Source organism: Sturnira hondurensis, unplaced genomic scaffold (assembly GCF_014824575.4).
Source record: "Sturnira hondurensis isolate 20B ecotype Veracruz unplaced genomic scaffold, ASM1482457v3 Scaffold0004474, whole genome shotgun sequence".
Taxonomy (NCBI): Eukaryota; Metazoa; Chordata; class Mammalia; order Chiroptera; family Phyllostomidae; genus Sturnira; species Sturnira hondurensis.
The window spans coordinates 8,084,876-8,104,735 of NW_028077105.1; the positions used below are offsets into that span (position 1 = coordinate 8,084,876).

The 19,860-nt window shown below is 40.4% G+C and overlaps 2 protein-coding genes across 11 annotated transcripts in view; one reads left to right on the plus strand and one right to left on the minus strand.

The window, feature by feature from the left end:
- Nucleotides 1-13,455, plus strand: part of SAMD3 (sterile alpha motif domain containing 3) — a 31,076-nt gene extending 17,621 nt beyond the window's left edge. For both annotated transcript variants that reach the window (XM_037045760.1, XM_037045759.1), the window contains exons 7-11: nucleotides 329-496; nucleotides 8,777-8,977; nucleotides 12,028-12,199; nucleotides 12,695-12,777; nucleotides 12,984-13,455. In XM_037045760.1, coding sequence (XP_036901655.1) covers nucleotides 329-496; nucleotides 8,777-8,977; nucleotides 12,028-12,199; nucleotides 12,695-12,777; nucleotides 12,984-13,268 — 909 coding nt within the window. In that variant the 3' untranslated portion in view covers nucleotides 13,269-13,455. The remainder of the gene's footprint in view (nucleotides 1-328; nucleotides 497-8,776; nucleotides 8,978-12,027; nucleotides 12,200-12,694; nucleotides 12,778-12,983) is intronic.
- Nucleotides 13,456-15,432: 1,977 nt separating this feature from the next.
- Nucleotides 15,433-19,860, minus strand: part of L3MBTL3 (L3MBTL histone methyl-lysine binding protein 3) — a 98,347-nt gene continuing 93,919 nt past the window's right edge. For all 9 annotated transcript variants that reach the window (XM_037045770.1, XM_037045769.1, XM_037045768.1 and 6 more), the window contains one exon: nucleotides 15,433-17,266. In XM_037045770.1, coding sequence (XP_036901665.1) covers nucleotides 17,123-17,266 — 144 coding nt within the window. In that variant the 3' untranslated portion in view covers nucleotides 15,433-17,122. The remainder of the gene's footprint in view (nucleotides 17,267-19,860) is intronic.

Genomic DNA, 19,860 nt, shown 5'->3' on the forward strand with positions numbered 1-19,860 from the left:
GACAGCAGAGTGAGGTGAAAATTATCCCATTTTAGGAATTAGAGAATCTAAAATCAATAGCCAGTCTATTCACTCGATAGCTATATGGCATTGGAAAAGTATTTTTATTTCTCTGAGTATTTTCTTATTAGTGATTTAGGGATTGCACTTTCTGTAGCAGTATCACAAGATTGTCATGAGGGTAGATGCAAGGAGAGAGTTATTGTTTTTATTACTGTGATTTGGAAAGATTTGAAGCTCAATGGTGACAAATAAAACCTTTATTGTTTATTTACCATTATTTCAATCTCCTTGAAGATTAACTGCCCTGTTTGGTTATTTTACACAGTTTCTATGGAAACGAGCCCTCAAAGATCGCTTTAAATATGTTCGAAGACCCATAGAAGATGATGAACAAGTGATGAGAAATAAGTGTAAATTTGGACACCGAAGAGGCCAGAAAAGGAAATCTCATGCTGATATAACATTTGATGAAATTAAAATTGTCCAGATAAAAGTAAGATTGGATCTGTAATTGTTTTGACAACCTACTGATTTGGTTCATTTGTTCGTGGATAATAAGTAAAAACATTTAAAATAATTTAAACAAAATAAGATATTCTTTTGGTATGGTCAGAAAGCAAGAAGATCAATGTTTTGCATAGTAAATAATGCAAATGCCAATATTTCCAAAAAAGGGGTTTCAAAACCAGTTCTGAATAGAGTCTGTTACTGAACAGCTCATGCTTATTCTTTTACAACTTTCAAAAAACCTAGAAAAACCCTTGTGTTCAGGGTTCTTGAATATCTACCTGTCACCTTAAAATTTACCTTGTGTTCTCACTGTTCTTACTGTTAAAAACATTTTTAATAGTCACAATGTAGGGTTAGGTAACCTGCGGTTTCAAGGTGTCGGGGGGAAGGTAAGCCACATTCATGGATACAAAAGTCCACCACTCCCATTCTTTGCCCAGAGGGGTCCCACACCAGCCAAGGTGACCGTGAAGATTGTCAGTCACCACCTGCAGTGACTGTGAGGAATGTCAGGTGGGGGACCCAGCCTGGAGTTTGCTCCCTCAGCAGCAGGCTTGCTGTTTAATGTCCGTGTGGGTCCTAGTGATCTGAGATCCTGTAAATATTCTTTACCTACCTCACAGATACCCTCAGAAACAAAAACGTCCTTTGCTAATAAAGTAGATTGAACTCATTAGGGGGGGGGGCCCAAACTACCAAGGGCGGAGCTAAATCTCATGTTCCCCCAAACCTGTCTCTAACCCAAATATGTAAATCCTAACTCTTCACCACAAACACGTTTATGTTAGTAAAGGTACTTGGTGGAAGTATTCTATTTCTTTCTTCAGCTGATATATTTGCTATTAATCGAGCAACATACTGGGTCATCTCCATTTTATTAACACTCTAAGCTCTGGGGATAGTATATCCATAGCAATATTTTGTGAATCATGCATCCAGTATCTACATAAAGAACAACTTTGTCCTGACTGGCATGGCTCAGTTGGTTGAGCATCGTCCCATGGAGCAAAAGGTCAACCGTTGGATTGCTGTTCAGGGCACGTGCCTGGGTTGTGGATTTCTCTCTGCCCCTTCCCATCTCTAAAAGCAATGAAAAAACTGTCCTCCGGTGAGCATAACACAAAAAAGTTAATAAAAATATACTGCTTTGTAACTTTCACATCTTTGTAAGGGCTGGCTCCAGTGGTGGGAACAGTGCAGGCAGGCAGCCCAGTGCGGCGGCTTATCCGTTAAGTGCGGTTTGTGTGCGAGGCCCCTGCACAGAGATGGCTGCTCGGTTCTGCTCTTCTATTTGGGCCCAGTGAGCCACCAGGAGCCCCTCTTCCTAGGTGCCTTCCCCCTGGCCTTCTCAGGGCTCACAAAATTAAGGAACATGATATGAAGGTGGGAGAAAGCAAGGTGGGAAATGGATTACAAAATTAAGTTAAGATTATGTGCTCTCTGGAGGGTGGTCTGCTTTAGAAGGAAGGCTCTGGAAAGGGAGCATTTCTAGGTGTGATAACCTGAATGCACAGAAAGACTGGACAGGGCTTGCTTAAGGCAAAGATAAGCCCTTAACTAATGAAGCTGTAGGCCAGGGATGGGACTACCCGCTGTGACCTGCCCAGTTAGGAATTTGTGATCAGATTGCCCTGTGAAGTTACTTTCCATAAATCCCCCCTTTGGTTCACAAGACAGATGTAATTAGATTCTTGAAACAGTAGACTTAACTGAGTATTTTCCTAAGTCACTGACCACATTATTCAGCTTAAATGATGAAGACACTGTTTTTAAATGTTTGTGGGAATTAAATGAAACTTCCTAGCAGTGTAGTGAAATTGTACTTTATGCTGTAGGGTTTTTTTTTATAAAAAAAACCTCAGGTGTTAATTAAACTTGAGTGAATCATTCTTCACCTGGTACGTTACAGTCATTGCACTGGCCTTTCTCTGCTTCTGTTCATTCCTTTTTGTCCCCATTCCAACCTGCCTTCTTCCCCACCTCAGCCTTTGGCACCCACTGTAATGTCTTTCATATGTATCTTTTTGTTTGTGTTTCAAACAAACAAAAGCATTTCAAAATGCATACTGTCACTATGGGTTTGCATATGTTTGACTTAATGTAAATGGTATTCTCTTCCTCACTCCTGTTTCACTTTTCGCTTAAAGTCTTTAAGACTCCCTGATGGTCCTCTGTGTATTCCTTGTCCACGACTGTACCGGTTATTAAGTGCACCTGGCCTCAAGCCTTGGTTGCCCCCACCAGGAATTGCAGTGCAGAGAATCCCATCACGCCTGTCTGGCTATGGATCCACCCATGTGTCATCTCTTTGGGTTGTACCCTGGAAGGGCAACTGATGGGGCGGAGGGCATGCATGTGCTTAGCTGGACCAATTACTCCCCAAAAGACTTTGTTAGGCTCACTCCCACGGTGGTGCATATCCCTGTGCTTATTTTTAGCCCACCCTAGGAGGGTGATGGTAGGATTTAATAAATGCTTATAAGGTATCTCAAAGTCCTTCAAATGTTTGCCAAATAAATCAACAAATAAATCAACTAACTTCCAGGTGTTCAATTACTAACAGTGTCTACAATGCATTTCTCTCTTAAAACATTTTCTTTTCCTATTTATTGGGTACAGGACCTTTACATAGTGTCTTTAAAGTAGACTTTTAATAATATTAGAATTATTACATTCTCATGAAGCAGTTTTTGTGCGCTAGCTTTCTTTGGATTAGAAATAAAATGCAACTGAAAGTTACGCAAACAACTGCTTACATAATCAAAGGATAAGAATATCTACCAAGTTCCTTTGATTTCTTCTGTGGCAGTTACTCTTTGTTTCTTACCTCACCTGACACATAATGGTTTATTGTCCAAATACTAATTTTTATAGCCTTCCACAGATGTTGTTCTTATGGTGAAAAACTGAACAAGGCAACAAAAGGTGAAGAAAAATGTTGACAGCAAAGTGCATTTTGAATGCAATGCAATTATTGCCACGGGCAGGTGGCAGATTTACCAATACTATGAAGTTGTACGAGTCAGCTGTGCACTTGAGAGCATGGGGCAGAGTTGCAGCAGTTTCTCTGCAGACTGAGACACAGGACTAAAAGCTAAGCAAAGAAACGTTTCCAGTGCCAAAGTCAATACGATGACAATGGAATTGAAAATGAGATCATTGGACTTTGGTATGGGGAAAACCACAGCGTCTAATGGAGCACTGTGCCGTAGAATATAATACAAACCATATGCGTAATTTAAAATTTTCTAGTAGCTCTATTTTATTTTTTTAAAGAGATTTCATTTATTTGTTTATCTTTAGAGGGGAAAGAGAGAGGTAGAGAAACATCAATGTATGGTTGCCTTTTTGTGCATCTCCTGCTGGGAGTTGGCCTGCAGGGAACTGGCCTGCAACCCAGGCATGTGCCCTGACTGGGAACCGAACTGCGATCCTCTGGTTCGCAGGCCTGTGCTCAATCCACTGAGCTACAGCAGCCAGGGCCTCTAGTAGCTATATTTTATTTTTAAAATATATTTTATTGATTGTGATATTATAGTGGTTCCAATTTTTCCCCTTCCCCCCCACCAACCTGGTACTCCCATTCCTTCCAACAATCTCCCTCCTTAGTTCATGTCCATGGGTCGTACATATAAGTCCCTTTGCTACTCCATTACCTATGCTGTCTTTAACAAACACCATGTTTACTTTGTACCTACCAATTTGTGCTTCTTAATTCCTGCAGCTTTCCCCTCATTACTCCCTTACCCCTCCCATCTGATAACCTTCCAAATGATCTCCATATCTATGGTTCTGTTCCTATTCTGGTGTTTGCTTAGTTTGCTATTTGGATTCAATTATTTATAGTTGTGAATTTATTGCCATTTTAATATTCATCATTTTTATCTTCCTCTTTGTCTTGTATAATTCCCCTTAGCATTTCATATAGTAATGGCGTGGTGATGATGAACTCCTTTAGTTTTACCCTGTCTGGGAAGCACTTTATCTCCTCTTCAATTCTAAATGATAGCTTTGTTAGATAGAGTAACCTAGGTTGTAGATCCTTGCTTTTCATCACTTTGGATACTTCTTGCCAGTCCCTTCTAGTCTGCAAAGTTTCTTTTGAAAACTCAGCTGACAGTCTTATGGGAACTCCTTTGTAGGTAACTGTTTTTCTACTGTTGCTTTCTACCTTTAACCTTTGGAATTTTAATTATGTGTCTTGATGTGGCCCTCTTTGCCTGTTTTGTTTGGGACTCTCTGTGCTTCCTGGACTTATATGTCGATTTCCTTCACCAAATTAGGATTTCTTTAGTTATTTCTTCAAGTAAGTTTTCAATTTCTTGCTCTTCCTCTTCTCCTTCTAGCATCCCTATGATTTGGATGTTGGCACATTTGTAGATGTCCCAGAGTCTTCTTACGCTATCCTCATTTTTTTGAGTTCTTGTTTCTTCTTGCTGTTCTGATTGAATGCTTTTTTCTTCTTTGTGTTTGAAATCATTGGTTTGGTTCTCAGCTTCATCCTCTCCATTGTTGGTTCCTTATAGATTTTTTTTTATTTCACTTAATGCAACCTTCATTTCTGCCTGAGTCATTTTTATGGCATTGAAGGAAATTATGGCAATGAGTTTCTGGGGCATCCTGATAACCAGTGTTTTGAACTGTGCATCAGATAGGTTGCTTATCTCCATTTCATTTAGTTATTTTTCTGGAGTTTTGTTTTGTTCTTTCATTTTGGCCCCATTTCTTTGTCTTCTCATTTTGGGCAGCCTCCTTTTGTTTGTTTCTGTGTATTAAGTAGAGCTGCTTTGACTCCTTGCCTTAGTGCACCTGTTAGGTTGCATGGGGCAGAGCCTTGGGTTATTGCCAGGGTGGGGCAACTTGTGTCACTGTTCTGTTGCTGTGTGTTGGGGAGGGCTCACAGAGGGGACAATGCCACTGCCTGGCTTCTGGAGTTTTGTGGGAGAGGAAGCTGTCTTTCCACCAAGACTTCACTTTCTCCCCATATGCTCCTGGTGTCCTTCCAGCTGTTGCCCTGGTGTTGAATCTTAGAGGGGGCGGGTCTGCTTTAGTCTTAAGTCAGTTGCAGGCCCTTTAATAGGATGCAGTTTCTTCCACTACCCCAACCCCCACTGGTTTTTACAGCCAAGAGTTATGGGTCTTATCTTCACTGGGACCCTGGGCTGGGTGGTCTGGACTAGGGCTGGGATCCCTCACTCTTGGGGTATCCCTCCTCTTGTTTATCCACCACACACAGATGTGGGGTTGCCAGTTCCCGTCTCCATGCCTCTCTGTGCCTCTTGTGCCTCCACTTCTCCCCACACCTCTCTGCATCTCCACCGCTCCTACCCGTCTGGATGAATGGGCCCTCTTTAACTCTTCTGTTGTTGTACTTCCACATAGCTCAATTTCCTGACAATTCTGAGTAAAATCGTTTTTTGGAGGGTAGCTGTATTTTTTTGCTCTAGTTGTGCAGGGAGGTGAGGTGTGTTTCCCAATGCCTCGATCTTGACCAGAAGTCTTTCTGTAGCTATATTTTAAAAAATAAAAAGAATCTTAGCTATAGGACCATTACATTGTGTCTTTAAAGTAGATTTTAATACTCTACTTATAAAAATTGAAATTTTTATAACAAGACAAACTTCTCAAACTTATTCAGATTGCAGGATATAGAGCAAATTATGTTTAATAAAAGCCAAGGTGAGATATTACTTATTTATGGGGGGCATGTTCTAACTGTACATTTTAAGCCATGCTTGTCCTACTACTTCAAAAGCAGTCTGAGTTTTCTGTTAAAAGCTAAGTAAGAAATACTGTCCTCCTTATTTCTGTTCCAGTTGTTAGCTTAGAAGTTGGTGAGAGCTGAGCTTTCTGCTACTCCACCCAGCACTCTAGTAGCTGTAAGTCACCACGGTGTTGGAGTAGACAGCACATTCTGTGTTGCTCACCAGCACTGGTACGAGAAAAAAAAAGGCATGCATGGCAAACGCTCCCTTTCCTGTTTGTTTAAATGTAACTCAAGTTAATGTTCTGGATAATTTATACTGATTCCTTTTGAGTTGTGAAGCCTGCCAATGACTCCTGTACTTCCCATCAATGTGTCTATTCATTGCCATTCTTGGCTGGAAGTGATCTGTTTCTTGTTTCATGCCTCTTTTCCTTGATGACTTCTTCAGCATGTCCCCTAACTGTCTCTGCCCAGTGAGACAGACACCCAGCAGTTGCCTCTGCTGCAGCGGCTGTTGTGTAAGATTTAGACATTGCTCATTCGCTAGTTTGCTCATTAGAACAAGGCCATTCATCTCCTTGGAGAAGTGGGGAGGGGCTACACCAAGACAGGAATCTGCCCCTCTGATTATCTCAGTGCTGGGGAAAGTCACCTTCCCTTTGAAGGTCTCAGTTTGCTCATCAGTGGAGTAAGAGGCATCAACCAGATGATTTCTAAGCTCCTTCCAGCTCTCATGATCCATAAATTAATCTAAAAAATAAGAATTTTAAAGTCTGAGATAGCCAGTGACTCCTTTTAATAAGGAAGGTCACTTTAGTATACAACCCACTGGCATTAAGTGAACCTAACCAGGTAGGAGGTTCCTAGGAACTCTGCTTTCCGTGATATTTTATGACTTGGGTGAGGATTTAGGGGAAGCAATTTATCCTGTGTCTAGTAGTCCATAAATGTCAACATCGGCAATTATAGAACCTTTGCTATACTGCAGTAAAAGGACAGTTGTTTATGTATTCCATAATTGTGTGGAATCTAGTGAACAAACTGAACTGACAAGGAAAATGGGGACAGACTCATAGACAGAGAGCAGGATGACAGCTAGCAGAGGGGAGGGGGGGTGGAGGGATTGAGCAAAAAGGTAAAAGGACTCGTGGACATGACGACAGAGTGGCGATGGCTGGGGAAGGGGGTTATCACGGGACTAAATGGTAATGGAAAAATACAATAAAGATTAAGTTTAAAAAACATTTTCCTTTACTTTTTAGAATTTAGGATTTTTTTCTTTAAAAATGTATCATTACATATACATTTGAGACTGATGAAAGAATGTAACGTAGCATATGTGTAATTCATGAGACAAAATGAACACTGTGAGCTCAACACACAGATTTAGAATCGGAACAGGCCACACCTTGTGTGCTTGTGTTTCCCGTCCCTCTCTCATGCCGGCCTTTCCAACAGTACTGCCCTCTACTCGGAATTTATGTTTATCATGCGTCTGTTTTTTAAATACATGATTTTATTCCACATGCATGACTCCTTTGCATAAATTTGGAGCACTCTGTTTTGAAAAGTTAGTAGAATGCATCGATAAAGCCCTCAGATCTTTGTACTTCTTTGTGGAAAGACTAAGTGAATGTAAAGTTACAGGAACATCTTTTTGGTCTTGTTAAGTTACATTTTTCTAGGACTTTGTTCACTTGGTCTGAGTCTTGTTAGTCACCCTGTGTTCTCAGATAGTGGGTTTACCTCTTGCAGCCAGCTCTCCTAAAGCGCCTGTGAAGGCCTTGATGAAGGAGCACTGTGGGCTCCTTACCCATTTTCGTCCTTTACAGGGAACACCTGTTCCAATTCCGGTCAGGTGGACAGTTTGCCAAGATTCCAATCCAGGTGCAGTTTCAGCTGAGTATCCTCTCAACTAATTTTTCTAGATTTTTTTCTCAAAGCTTAGATTTTTAATGACCTCTGTTGGGGCTTTCTAGTCACTCCCACTGTTCCCAGACGTGTAGTGAATATAATTGACAATTTGATGATTTAGGAACACAAAATATACACTCTAATTATTTTGAATTTGGATTATATGGAGTGGCAATACTGCTATAAAAAGGCATTGAAAAAGACAAAAATGCCTCTCAAACCTTTTGATTAATTACAAACCTTTTTATCTCTTCTTAATATTTCATCTTCTAAAATTTGAACGAGTAGAAATAAGCATTCCTGTTAAGTGCGAACCTTCTAGATAATCTAGATTTCCTTGTTGAAGGGTATGTAGGAAGTGAAGGCACTCATACATCTGTCAAGAGAAGAGATAATTGCACAGTAAGTAATTAGCTATCTTGATTTGTTCAACAGAGTTAAAGAAGGTCCATTTGTTAATCATGTTCAAGGCCAAGTGTAATTACACATGATGCTGCTCATCTTATCAGTACATTATTGTAATTACATATATATACACACATGTATAAAATGAGTGCAATACAACCTATAATTCAAGTTTTCATGAAGTTTTAAGCTGAAACTTGAAATATGGAACACTGATCATTTGACTTTATTTTTCAGGAAGAAGGTATTTGTTTAGGTTCTGAGACAGATGAACATATTAGCTGGCTCCAGCAAGAATATGTGAAAACAGAAAGGGACTGGAGAGAAATTGATAAGAGGATGAGCCAGACTTTGCAAATAAGAAGGAAGCTGATCGGCAACAAAACGCCTGTGAAGGACATTCTTAAGATGTTTCCTTTCTTGAAGTGCCCTTATCAGGTACCTTTATTCGCTTTAATACTCTCTGATTATAGTGTCCAAATTGACTTGTCTCCTTCCTCTTCAAGAGGTAACGGCACTACATAACAAGTACGAATCTCAATAGGCTACAACTAGGGCCGTTTGCTGAGAATTTCTGGAGCCCATTTCTAACAACATGCACGTGCCGCCTCAGGTTTGGAGAGCTCCCTGTCATTGGACACTGCGGAGGCTGGGACCAGTACTTCGGAGTATTTTGGAAGTGTGAAACATTTCCCCTTTGCATGCACTTAGAAAATCAAGATAGCTTATTAAGGAACTCTCAGTATGCAATAGTAATCAAAATCTATTTTCTTATGACCCCAAATGACTTCATAAAGTGATCCCAAAATATATGAAGTCTATGGGGCAGTTCAAATACTCTGCCTATTAGGTGGCCATCAGAGGATCCTATCACAGTTGCAGTGGAGTTTTAGCTGTGGTAGTAACAATGAAAGATTCATCAGAGTTTTTACCTGAGTACACATTTCATAGAAGAATTCTTTGGGTGCAATCAAAATGAAGTTTTGCATATTTTTCTTCCAAAAAATCCCCACAAAAATAAGGATTTTCCTGCAGTTTTATTTTATTTTTATAATAGTGCCAATAGCAGACATCTGAACTTACGGTGTAGCAGGCATGTTCTTATCACTGTACAGCAACCTTACCTATCTAGTCCTCAGCAACCCCACCTGGATTATTGCTTGCTCTCTCTTAACATGGTTTTCGTAATGACTGTACTTACCGAGTAAGCTTGTCAACTTCTTGTTTTAAATAAAGAGCTACACATTCATTTCAGGTTTCTTCAGGAAGTACCTCCTTAACTCAGTGATTTGCAACTAGCTGGGATTTTCAGTGGATAAAAACCTTGTTGTGCTTCCTAAAATAAAAACAAGCTTGACCTTACTTACAAATAGCCAGTTAACAGACAATTCCTGTAGTTCCGAGAGCTGCCCCTGCGACACATCACCACCCACCACTCGCGGCTACCACCACTGCTCCCACACTCGAGCTCAGGGAGCTTCGGGCACGGGGGTGTGGAGAGAAGCAGCTGGCGTGGGAAGCGGGTCCTAGGAGTCTACACAGACTCTCCGTCACCACCTGTACTCATCAACCTCCTATGCTCAAACTTTTCTCTCGACAGAAAATCAAAAAACAGATACTTTATTAGACTATCTAAAATAGTATCAACTAGGAATTTGTTACTGAGACCTATTGGATGTGGCACAAGTAGGAGGCAGTTGAGGAAGGCAAAATACCAGACACAAATTTAAACAATTCTCCAAATTTTCCAATAGATCTTTTGAGATGCTGGTTTTCTCCTTACTGAGAAACCATTTGAACAATCACAATTTAGAACTTAAGTGAAGTACATAAAAATCCCCAGCTAATATGATATGTACACCTATGAGTTAATAAGTACAATATATATTGATTAAGTTTACAGTAGAGAAACCTGGCAGATTTCATTTTAAACAAGCGATAAAAGTGAAAATTTCCAATAATGGGAGTAATTTCCAATGATCATCTTGTGCTTCCTGATGCGATGAGAAGTGTCAGTGTTCTTGCCAAAAATGCATAAATCAAGAAGAGACATCATGCAAACCTAGACTAAGTGATTGGCTTCTGCCAAGTATGACATTCAGAAATGTCAAAAAATAGGAAACACCAAGAAGCTCATTCGGACTGAAGGAGACTAAGGAGACATAATGTCTAAATCTCACATGGTTCTGGCTCAGATCCTGAATTTATGAAGAGCGTGACTGGAACAACTGGCAAGCTTGAATGGGGTTTGTGGATTAGATTGTCCTGATTTTGATGGTTATGCTGTGGGTGTATAGGGAGAGTGTCCTTGTATTAGGAAATACACAGTGAAGAATTAAGGCGTAAGAGACCATGTTTACAGCTTACTTTCAAACAGATCAAATGTTAGCACTGGGAGAAGTTGCATGAAGGGCATCTGTCAGCTCTGGTATCTCAGTAACTTGAATGTAAACTTGAAAATAAAAGGCAACAAACTCCTAGCCCATCTGTGCCCAGGAAAGTGCAGGAAGGTTCACTGCCTTCGGGTTCCACTTCACACCCCCCAGCTGAGAATCCCTGTGTAGGATGTTCATCCGTATCAATGTCCTGAAAGAGCTGCCTGGTAAGAGAACCTCTATGCCTCTATGAGACTGTGCCTTCTGGTTTCTGGGTAACTTTTGGACCTTATCTTTGGGCCATGGGTTACCTACCAAAATAGGAAAGAAATGATGAGAACTGGTGGGCAGTATGTAACTGCTTTTTATAAAGTTTTAGGGAATGTGACTGTTACATTCATTCCTACTATTGTGCATGATGAATGGTCTCATAATGCCACTTTGTGAAAAAAAAAAAAAGAGGAGGGGACAGTGCTGACGGAATTCCCCGGGGGGTCGGGGAGTGGGGAACTTAGCCAGTGGCAAGAAAAAGTGGTTCTGAGTCGAGGGGGTGCCATTCAGGTAAGCTGGTTCTGCTTCCACCTTGTGCTCAAGTATCTTGTGTGTACTTTGTCTTTCACAGTTTATTTCTATCTGATCTCCCAGAGTCTCTAAAGCTCTTCTTTTTTCCTTATCCTCGTGGGCACTAAGTTTTGGTATTTTTCAAGGTTTGTCTCCCAAAATGTAAGGTTTCTTCTTTTGCCTCTTGTTGGACCCTGCCTAAAACATAGTGTAGTTTACCTAAAGAACTGTAAGATCCCACAATTGAGTTGGGTAACTCAAATGGCTAAAACATGCACATGTTCGCTGGACCCCTCATCCAACTGAGTCTGCACCCGTTTTCCTTTTATGGTCTCCGGAGTTTGCCATGTCTGTTACCTGTCTTTTCCTCTTCACTCCAGGCATTCACTCTTTTCTTCTCCTCTGTCTTAAGTCTTTACTTCTCCACTAAAGCTACTCAGATGCCTCATGTGTATTTTAAACTCCATTCGAAGTGTAAAATAACCCTAAAGGGTTATTTACTTCCCTTCTATTAGATTTCTTTAGTGATCTAGTATCTTCCTCTTCTTTCAGATGTTCAGAGAATTTCAAGTTCTTACAAGAACAGATATTTATAAGAAAACAAGGCACATTTTGGAATCCTATTCAGAAAATATACTGACTTCTTTTCCAGTGGTGGACAACCCAATCAATGTCACCTTGCAAGAAAAAATGAAACAGCACACAGATGAGGACACACTGAAATGTTGGTAAACCTGAGAGTGGAGTGATCTAGTCTCGGTTATCTGTGTAATTCAGGGTGACTCGAAAAGCTCTGTTTTGATAATACATAAAATTTAGTGAAAAAACATGTAGAAAAGAAAAAACTTCTCCAACAGGAGGTTTTGCATATAAATATAAAAAGTCCATTTGGTGCTATAAAACTGTATTTAGGGAATCAATAATGTTAATTTCATAACCTAAATCACAAGATAAAGCTTGATAAAAATCATCCTGGCCAAGGGACAGATTATAGAATTCTTACCTTCTCCTGGCCCAGATCTAGTGGGGAGAACATGGGATCTTGAAAGTTTATCAGGTGGGGATGTTGGTTAAAAATAGTTCTGAAACATTGATCTATGACAGCTAGTTTGTTCTTTGTAGAAGGTAGTGATTAAAAAAATCTACATGCTTTATACTGGCTTTGCTTACAACGGTTAATAAAAGCTTATTTTTACTTAGAGCATGTTTGCTTTGACAGATATGAAGATGATGGCCACGTGTTTAGTCCTACCAGACGTTTTTGGGGATGATCCCAGCCTTTTCGTCATTGTGAATGAGAAGGTACGCAGTATATCAGTGATCACTGGTTTGACATTTCACATCTTCATATTTGAAGGCAGGATGGCGCTCTATTTGGAAGTAGGTTTTGTCATTTTTACAAATATATGCTAAATTGCAGCAAGATCATTCATTATAATAAAATGGTTTAATCCAGGCACCTTGCATTGTTTTGTTATGTTACACATCATACCATCTTTTCTCTTCAGGTCCAAGTGTCTACACCCGTGTTAGAAGTTAAGAACCCTTTCGACATTGGTGTCTGTGAATTTTCCTTGTATGTAGAAAAAGAGAGACTCTCAACAGTGGATGACTGTGTCACGGCCTTAGCTGCTCTCGTTGCAGCCTTTCATGTGTTTGGGATCCAGTGTCCAAGACGACTGTCCCAAACCCTCAACTTCCTGGAAACGTTGATTTTTGATATGCACAGTCCCTATTTCCCTTCTATGAAAGAAAAGGAGAAGGAAGTAGGATTTCAACATTCAGTCACCTAACAGCCTGCCTAGTTATTCATCAATCAGAATTGATCTCTGGGACAGCTGGAACTTTATAAAAAATTCTTTGAATTAGATTGTGGTAGATACTAGAAAATCGTGTCTCAAAGGTGTGAATAAACTTAATGCCTTCTGTCTTGAACCTTAGATACTTTGTGAAAATCTGTAATAAAATACTACTTAATTGAAGAGCTGTTTGTTTATTTTAAGTTCTAAGGAATTCCTTGGTTCAAGTTGCACCTTAATGGGTGCATTAGTTTTTAAAGGACACTACACTTCGAATTTGCTCAGGACCTTTGGTTTAGGGTATGACCTGGTGCTTAACTCAATATGCCCACCTTTGAAAGAATTAATGCCCAGGAACTGCGTATTTGGGGGCTGTGGGCTGCCTCCTTGGTCTGAACATTTCTCAGAAACATTTTGAACTTGGTATTTTTAGAAGATGCACATACTCCCTGGTTCCTCTTTCCCCCAGCTGACCTGTGTGGCCTTGGTGTTTCCTTCAATCACATTTGTTGAAACAAGGGCTGTTTCATTCCTGCAGGCCCCTCACTGCTGGCCAAACTCCTTGGCACAGGTTCTGACCCTCTGCCACCTGTGTCTGTCTGCCAGTTTCCCTCCTGAAACCCGCCTTTGTCTTTTGCTGCCTCCTTCCCTTGAGGTGCAGAACTGTACACCTTCCCTTCCCACATGGTTTCTGGTCTTCCCTGGCCTGGACCTCCAGCATTTATGTTTCCCCTGTTGGCCCCTGAGGCTTGTTTGTACCTTCACAGCAGACCTAGTTCTTCTCTCCCAGGGCCACTTGGGCACCAACTGCTGGCTTTCAGGCGAGGGCCCTTCTTAGGCCCCTTCTCCAGCCTCTCCCGGGAGTTACAGTCCTGGTTCCTCATCCAGCCCAGAGTCCCATGTCCTCATTCATCCAAAACCATGGTTTTAAGATGCCCCTTGATGTCACCATCCTGGTATCAATGTTACTTACCAGTTGTGACAGATCAGGTTGGTTTAGTGAAGATGCTTAAGTGTGTTACTGCTTGCCACCCAATGTGATGAGCATTTTTTGGATTACTTCATAAATCAATTTTTTTAAAGGTTAAAAGGGATTCATGTAACTTACTGAAAAAATATTTTATAACATACATCTCTAGAAATACTACAGAACACTAATACCTTTCTTTTTGACCATTAAAATGCTTGAGGCAGTGAGATAAAAGAAAATGCAAGACAAGCCGCCCACCTCTACAATGACTGTGTACTAACTACTTACACGGGAATGGACAGGCAGAGTAAATAACAACTCGGGACATGTCATTTCCCAATAAACTAGTTCCTGTTCCAGTTTCCATCACTTCCCTTTCACTAGAACATGCCTTTGGTTCTTTACCAACTTTTCTTCATTTATCCCAATGACCCTCCAACACTTTTTATGTTTCACAATGTCCTAGTTCTCCTCTTGCAAATGAACTTTTCCTTAAAAGTTTCACAATCTCCAAGGCTGAAGTTGAATGAAAGCCTCTCTCTGTTCCTTAGGCTGGGGCCAAGGAATGGGTTGGGTCTATGGGAAACTGCAGTGAAGTCTGGCTCCAAACAAGCAGACAAGCTGACCATGATGGCAGGTTCACATACGCATTATCATCTCTTTTGGTGGTGCATCTATCTCCAGTGCCTGGCCACTTGGCAAATACAGCTGAACTAAACCTCACCTGGTTTTTTCTGGGGCTGACTCCCCTGAATCTAAAGGCTGCACAGTGGCAGCCTGGGCTGTTTCAATCTGCAGGCAAGTCTCATTTGTCTTGCCCAGTGTTCTTTGCAAAAAAAAAAAAATGCCCTTAGTTGGAAAGGTCCTGCTAGCATATACCAACATGCTGCTTAGAACGAGATGTTTCCAGGAAGATTTAAGTGTCCTTTGTTATACATGCTTTAAACCAGAAAGGAGAAATGCCCAGTGGGTATAAACCCTACCTGACAGAAGAATATTATTTTTGAAATTTTTTGTCACTCTACGCATTCTCTGGAACATAGTGTGACAAACAACCCTGAACCCTGCAGTCATCCCACAGCGAGGTAACACCCACGTACACAGTTCCTGTTTGATGTTGTTCCTGTTCTCCTTTGCCCCGCCTAGTTGACAAGCTTTTTAAAAAAATCATACATACATAAAAAAGTATCTGCAATTAAGACTTTATTTCATTCATGTCAGATATAACAAGTGCAATTTGAATGTACAAATTCTTAGCAAAACTTAAAAAAAAAAGGAAATGAAAACTAACAACAAAAAATTTGTTTAAGCAGACTCATGCAAAGAAACTAACAGAACACTGCAGATGTTGCGGACCCTGTATTTACCTTTAATGATGACATATGCAAAAGGCTGCTAACAGACTTCCAAAGGAGACATCAAAGGAAATTCTACAGCAGGAGAAACGAGAGCAACTAAAGACACACAGAACCTCCCCATGAATTCAGACAGCATGCTGCAAACTTACTTTCTACTTTTAAAAAAGACCATCAATAAATGTTCAGTCCTGAAATTAGAAATTACATCCAAAAGCCAATAAAATAATTTACCTTTTTGCCAGAAGCGCACACTTGCAAAAGAAACACTACCAGCTATCATTTTATGGGAAATCAAGGGCTTTCATTTAAAGTGCATCTGTATGCTTACACATTGAGGAGAACCCACAGAGAAAGGAATCTCTCCACAATGCAGGTTCTGGAATAACTGTTTGGGGAAGTCGCCTCCCTGATCTGTGAGCATTCAGAATCTTCGTGTCTGCTGGTGGCGCTCCTCACACCTGGCCTTCGCTGTGAAACTGACACACTCTCTCTCCAGCCAGCCCTGCAGAACCTTGAGGTTTGCAGAGCAGGGCGAGATCGGGGACGGAGCTCTTGATGGATTAGTGTTTCTGTGAACAGGACAGGCCCTTCACCGATCTCTGAAAATCACCAGTGATCTCAAACAACCAGAGAGAGGCTTAAGATAATCTCATAAATAGTTTAAAATCCTTATAAACACTCCCCCCCCCCTCACGTAACTGCATATCCATGATATCATTGGACTCTACAAGAGTCCAACACACGGGGCATCACAGTGTCTGAGACTGATGCCACTCAAATACATCACCTAGTTTACTTATGTTTATATATTTTTTTCAGTTCCATTATTTATATACACGTTTTTGGTAATTATAATAAAGATGCTGGTGAAAGTAATTTGTTTAACATTTCATAATACGTGCAAAAGCAAAAACATAGATTTAAAGAAAAGTAATTTTTACAACTATTCAGCCTCAACAAACGATGACAAGCAGTTAGGCAATATCATGATTTGCAAAGTTATACTTGGCATAATGTTGCAATTCAAAATATGGCACAGAATTAACAATACAGACAACCATCCCACTGGCTAAACTTAGCCAGGTTTTGACTATTTTGGTTTAGGTTGAAATTTGATTATATAAAAAGATTCCTGAAAGTACTGAAAAAGAAACAGTGTACATGAAAGAGAATTCATCGATGTTTACAAAATGCCAAAAGTTCATACTCTGTCCCATTAACCATAAATAATTAATGAAGTTCCCCTTCACATCCCACCCCCTAGCCTCAAAAAGATTTACAAAGATAAATTTAGCTCAGTGAACAGAACCGAAAGATGACTGTTGTTAGACAGTACCTGGTTAAAAGCTCAAGCACTTTCATAAGAATTCATATTGTCTCTGGAGGAATATAAATAATCTGATCGCATTGCTCTGTTGAGTTTTGGAGACTTCTCACTTAGGAGTTATAATTGTCCTTGTGCTTTGAATAAAACATGAGCTTTAAAGCAGAAAGCTGATGGTATTCAAAATTCACCACTTTCAAAGTTCATTGTGAGAGTTCTTCTCTGCAGCCTTGAACATCAGGATAGAATTGAAAATTTTGAGAGCAGGGCCCAGCTTAATGCTCATGATTTTAACAATGTCTGTCTGTGTCATAAGCAGAAACGCCTCTCCATCAATTTGCTGAAATGGGAGAAAAGGACAAAAGATTGTGAATGAACCCGATGCAGTGTTGTGGGAAATAGTCGAAGTTAAATTATCAGCTGTCTCACACACAGCAACACTAAAACAGCACAGATGGCTTCACGTGTACAAACGACATTTCCTGATAAATTGATCTCATCTACAACACCCCAAATGGGGATTGGGGGCAAAGCAAAAACTCAAGGGGAGGTACCCACCCCTTCCAGTGATTCCTCTTAGGTGCTGACGCAAGAAGAATTTAGAAAAGTGGGGGTACCTCAAATTCAGTTCCCCTCATGACAGGTTTTAGTCTAAAAATTAGAGATGAAAATAGGTACATAAATATTTGTGGCTATAAACAAATTTTAGGTGAACATATCAGCTACATGCATATATATATATTTATATATACTTATAAATGTATAAATTTATATATAAATATATACACACATACATAAATTAGCCTTCTATTGAATACCATGAAGAAAAATTTATGATAACATTTCTAGTGTGGCTACAATTACTCTTCATATGCAGAACGAAAGCAAGTACTAATAAGGGCAATCAACCGTGTAGCTGGAAGAACACGAGACTGGTGTTAAGAGCTGTGGACTCTAGGTTGGTCCTTCCTCTACTTGGGTAACTGTGACAAACACCCCTTCCCTCTGCAACTCTTCTGAGACTAAAAGTCTATGCTCCTGCAGAACAGCGTGCTTTGAGGCTCAACGATATACCTCTACGAAGACGATGTCTAGTTTAGTGGGCAGAGCAAAGGAACAGAGTCTTTTTACACGACTTTCAGCTCTTGAGGAGTTCTACCATCTTAAAACAATCAATGCACTTCTCTTTCAGTTTCCTCATTTGTGTATAAAAAGTAGATCACGTGTTTGTGTTTGCCTCAGAGCATGCTGGAAACTCTGACAGCAATGTACTATTACAGGTTGAACTGCGTCCCTCCCAAATTCCTATGCTGAAGTCCTAACCCTCCCCCCTGCAATATGTGGTCTCATTAGGAAACAGGGTCACTGCACATGGAACTAGTTAAGAGGAGGTCATACTAGATTAGACTGGGCCTGGAATCCAACATGACTGGTGTCCCTATAAAAATGGGAAACTGGGGACAGACACCTATAGAGGGAAGATGGTGTGGAGACAACAAATGCCATCTGCAGTCCAAGGACAGAGGCCTGCAGCAGGTCCTTCTCCATGGCCCTTGTGATAAGAAACCTTCCTTTTCAGCCACTTCCGGCCTCCAGGATTGGGCAACAATACATATCTACTGTTGAAGCTATAGGCGTTGAAGGTGTTTGTTACAGCAGCCCTAGCAAACAAATACTACTCTCAATTCTGTAACCAGTTCACTAGTAGATAAAGGCAGATATAATCAAGTAGCTGTTTCTTAAAATTTTCCTTTATTCTCAGAACCCCCCCCCAAAAACCTGTAAATCTAAACTGCCTATACACTTAATCATCAAGAACCACAGTCATCTTATACCACTTTGATAACAATTATATAGGAAATTACTACTTCTCGACAGCGAAACACACTGCTGTCTTTGAAGAGGAGGCAAGACATTCCGATGTTAATTTGAGTGTAAGACATGTTAAGTGGCAGGTCCGAGAAATGTTCCACTGCCCTTCTGCTCTGGTCTCATTTGCCTGTGCTATGACAGCCCTCTGATGAAGCAAGGCCAAGCAGAGGGGCAGATCGAATAACACTTCACTCAACCAAGACAGACCATAGCAAAATGAATGACCCAAGAGAAACCTTCTAAATCATGAATGAAAACGTCACCTACCAGCCCAGTTCCCAAGGAGCTCACTACAAAGACTGAGTCGTTTTATTAATAACCTTGGGCTCTGTGGAATGTCCTTCTGAGACTATGTCAGAGTTTAACGTGACAGATGACTGATGAAAAGGACCATTCAGAGCACAGTAAGGCTGGGATCTGAAAGCTAGGTGTGGAGTAAAGTTTTGGTAGATCACTGTATTTACGGTCACACCGGAAAGGAAAAAAAATAATCTGAGGTGAATGCCAGTCTATTACATCCAGGCTGCCCTGATGCCATGGGACGGACCTCAACTGGGAGGAAGCAAACTTAACTGAGAAGAGTCCTTTCTAAGAACAGTGATCACTGCAGCGTATTACTGGGTTTATTTTTTGTTTGTTGTTTTTGTAATACATGTTATTAAAAAAGCAAGAAGGAGAACTTGGAGGGTGGGGGGCTCCCACCTTCCATGTCATCACTCTTCCCACTCTGCACAAAGGTCGTTTCCAATGCTTTCATGCTGCAAACCACTGCAGCACGCTCTTTGAGTGCCTTTCTCAGAACGTAAAAATGTGAGTATATTCACGCACTAAAAACTTAGTAAATATCTATTTTGTTCCAAACACTCTTCTTGGGCTTGGACACACAACAAAGGAAAAAAAAAAAAACCAGATCACAAAAACAAGTGAATAAGCAAATAAAAATGCCTCATGGAGTTTACACTCTAGTAGTGGGAGATGGACTGTAAGCAAAAAACATAACAAATAAGCAAATTAATGAGTAAGTAATTGATAGTAATTAATTCTAAAAGGTGGTTAGTGTTG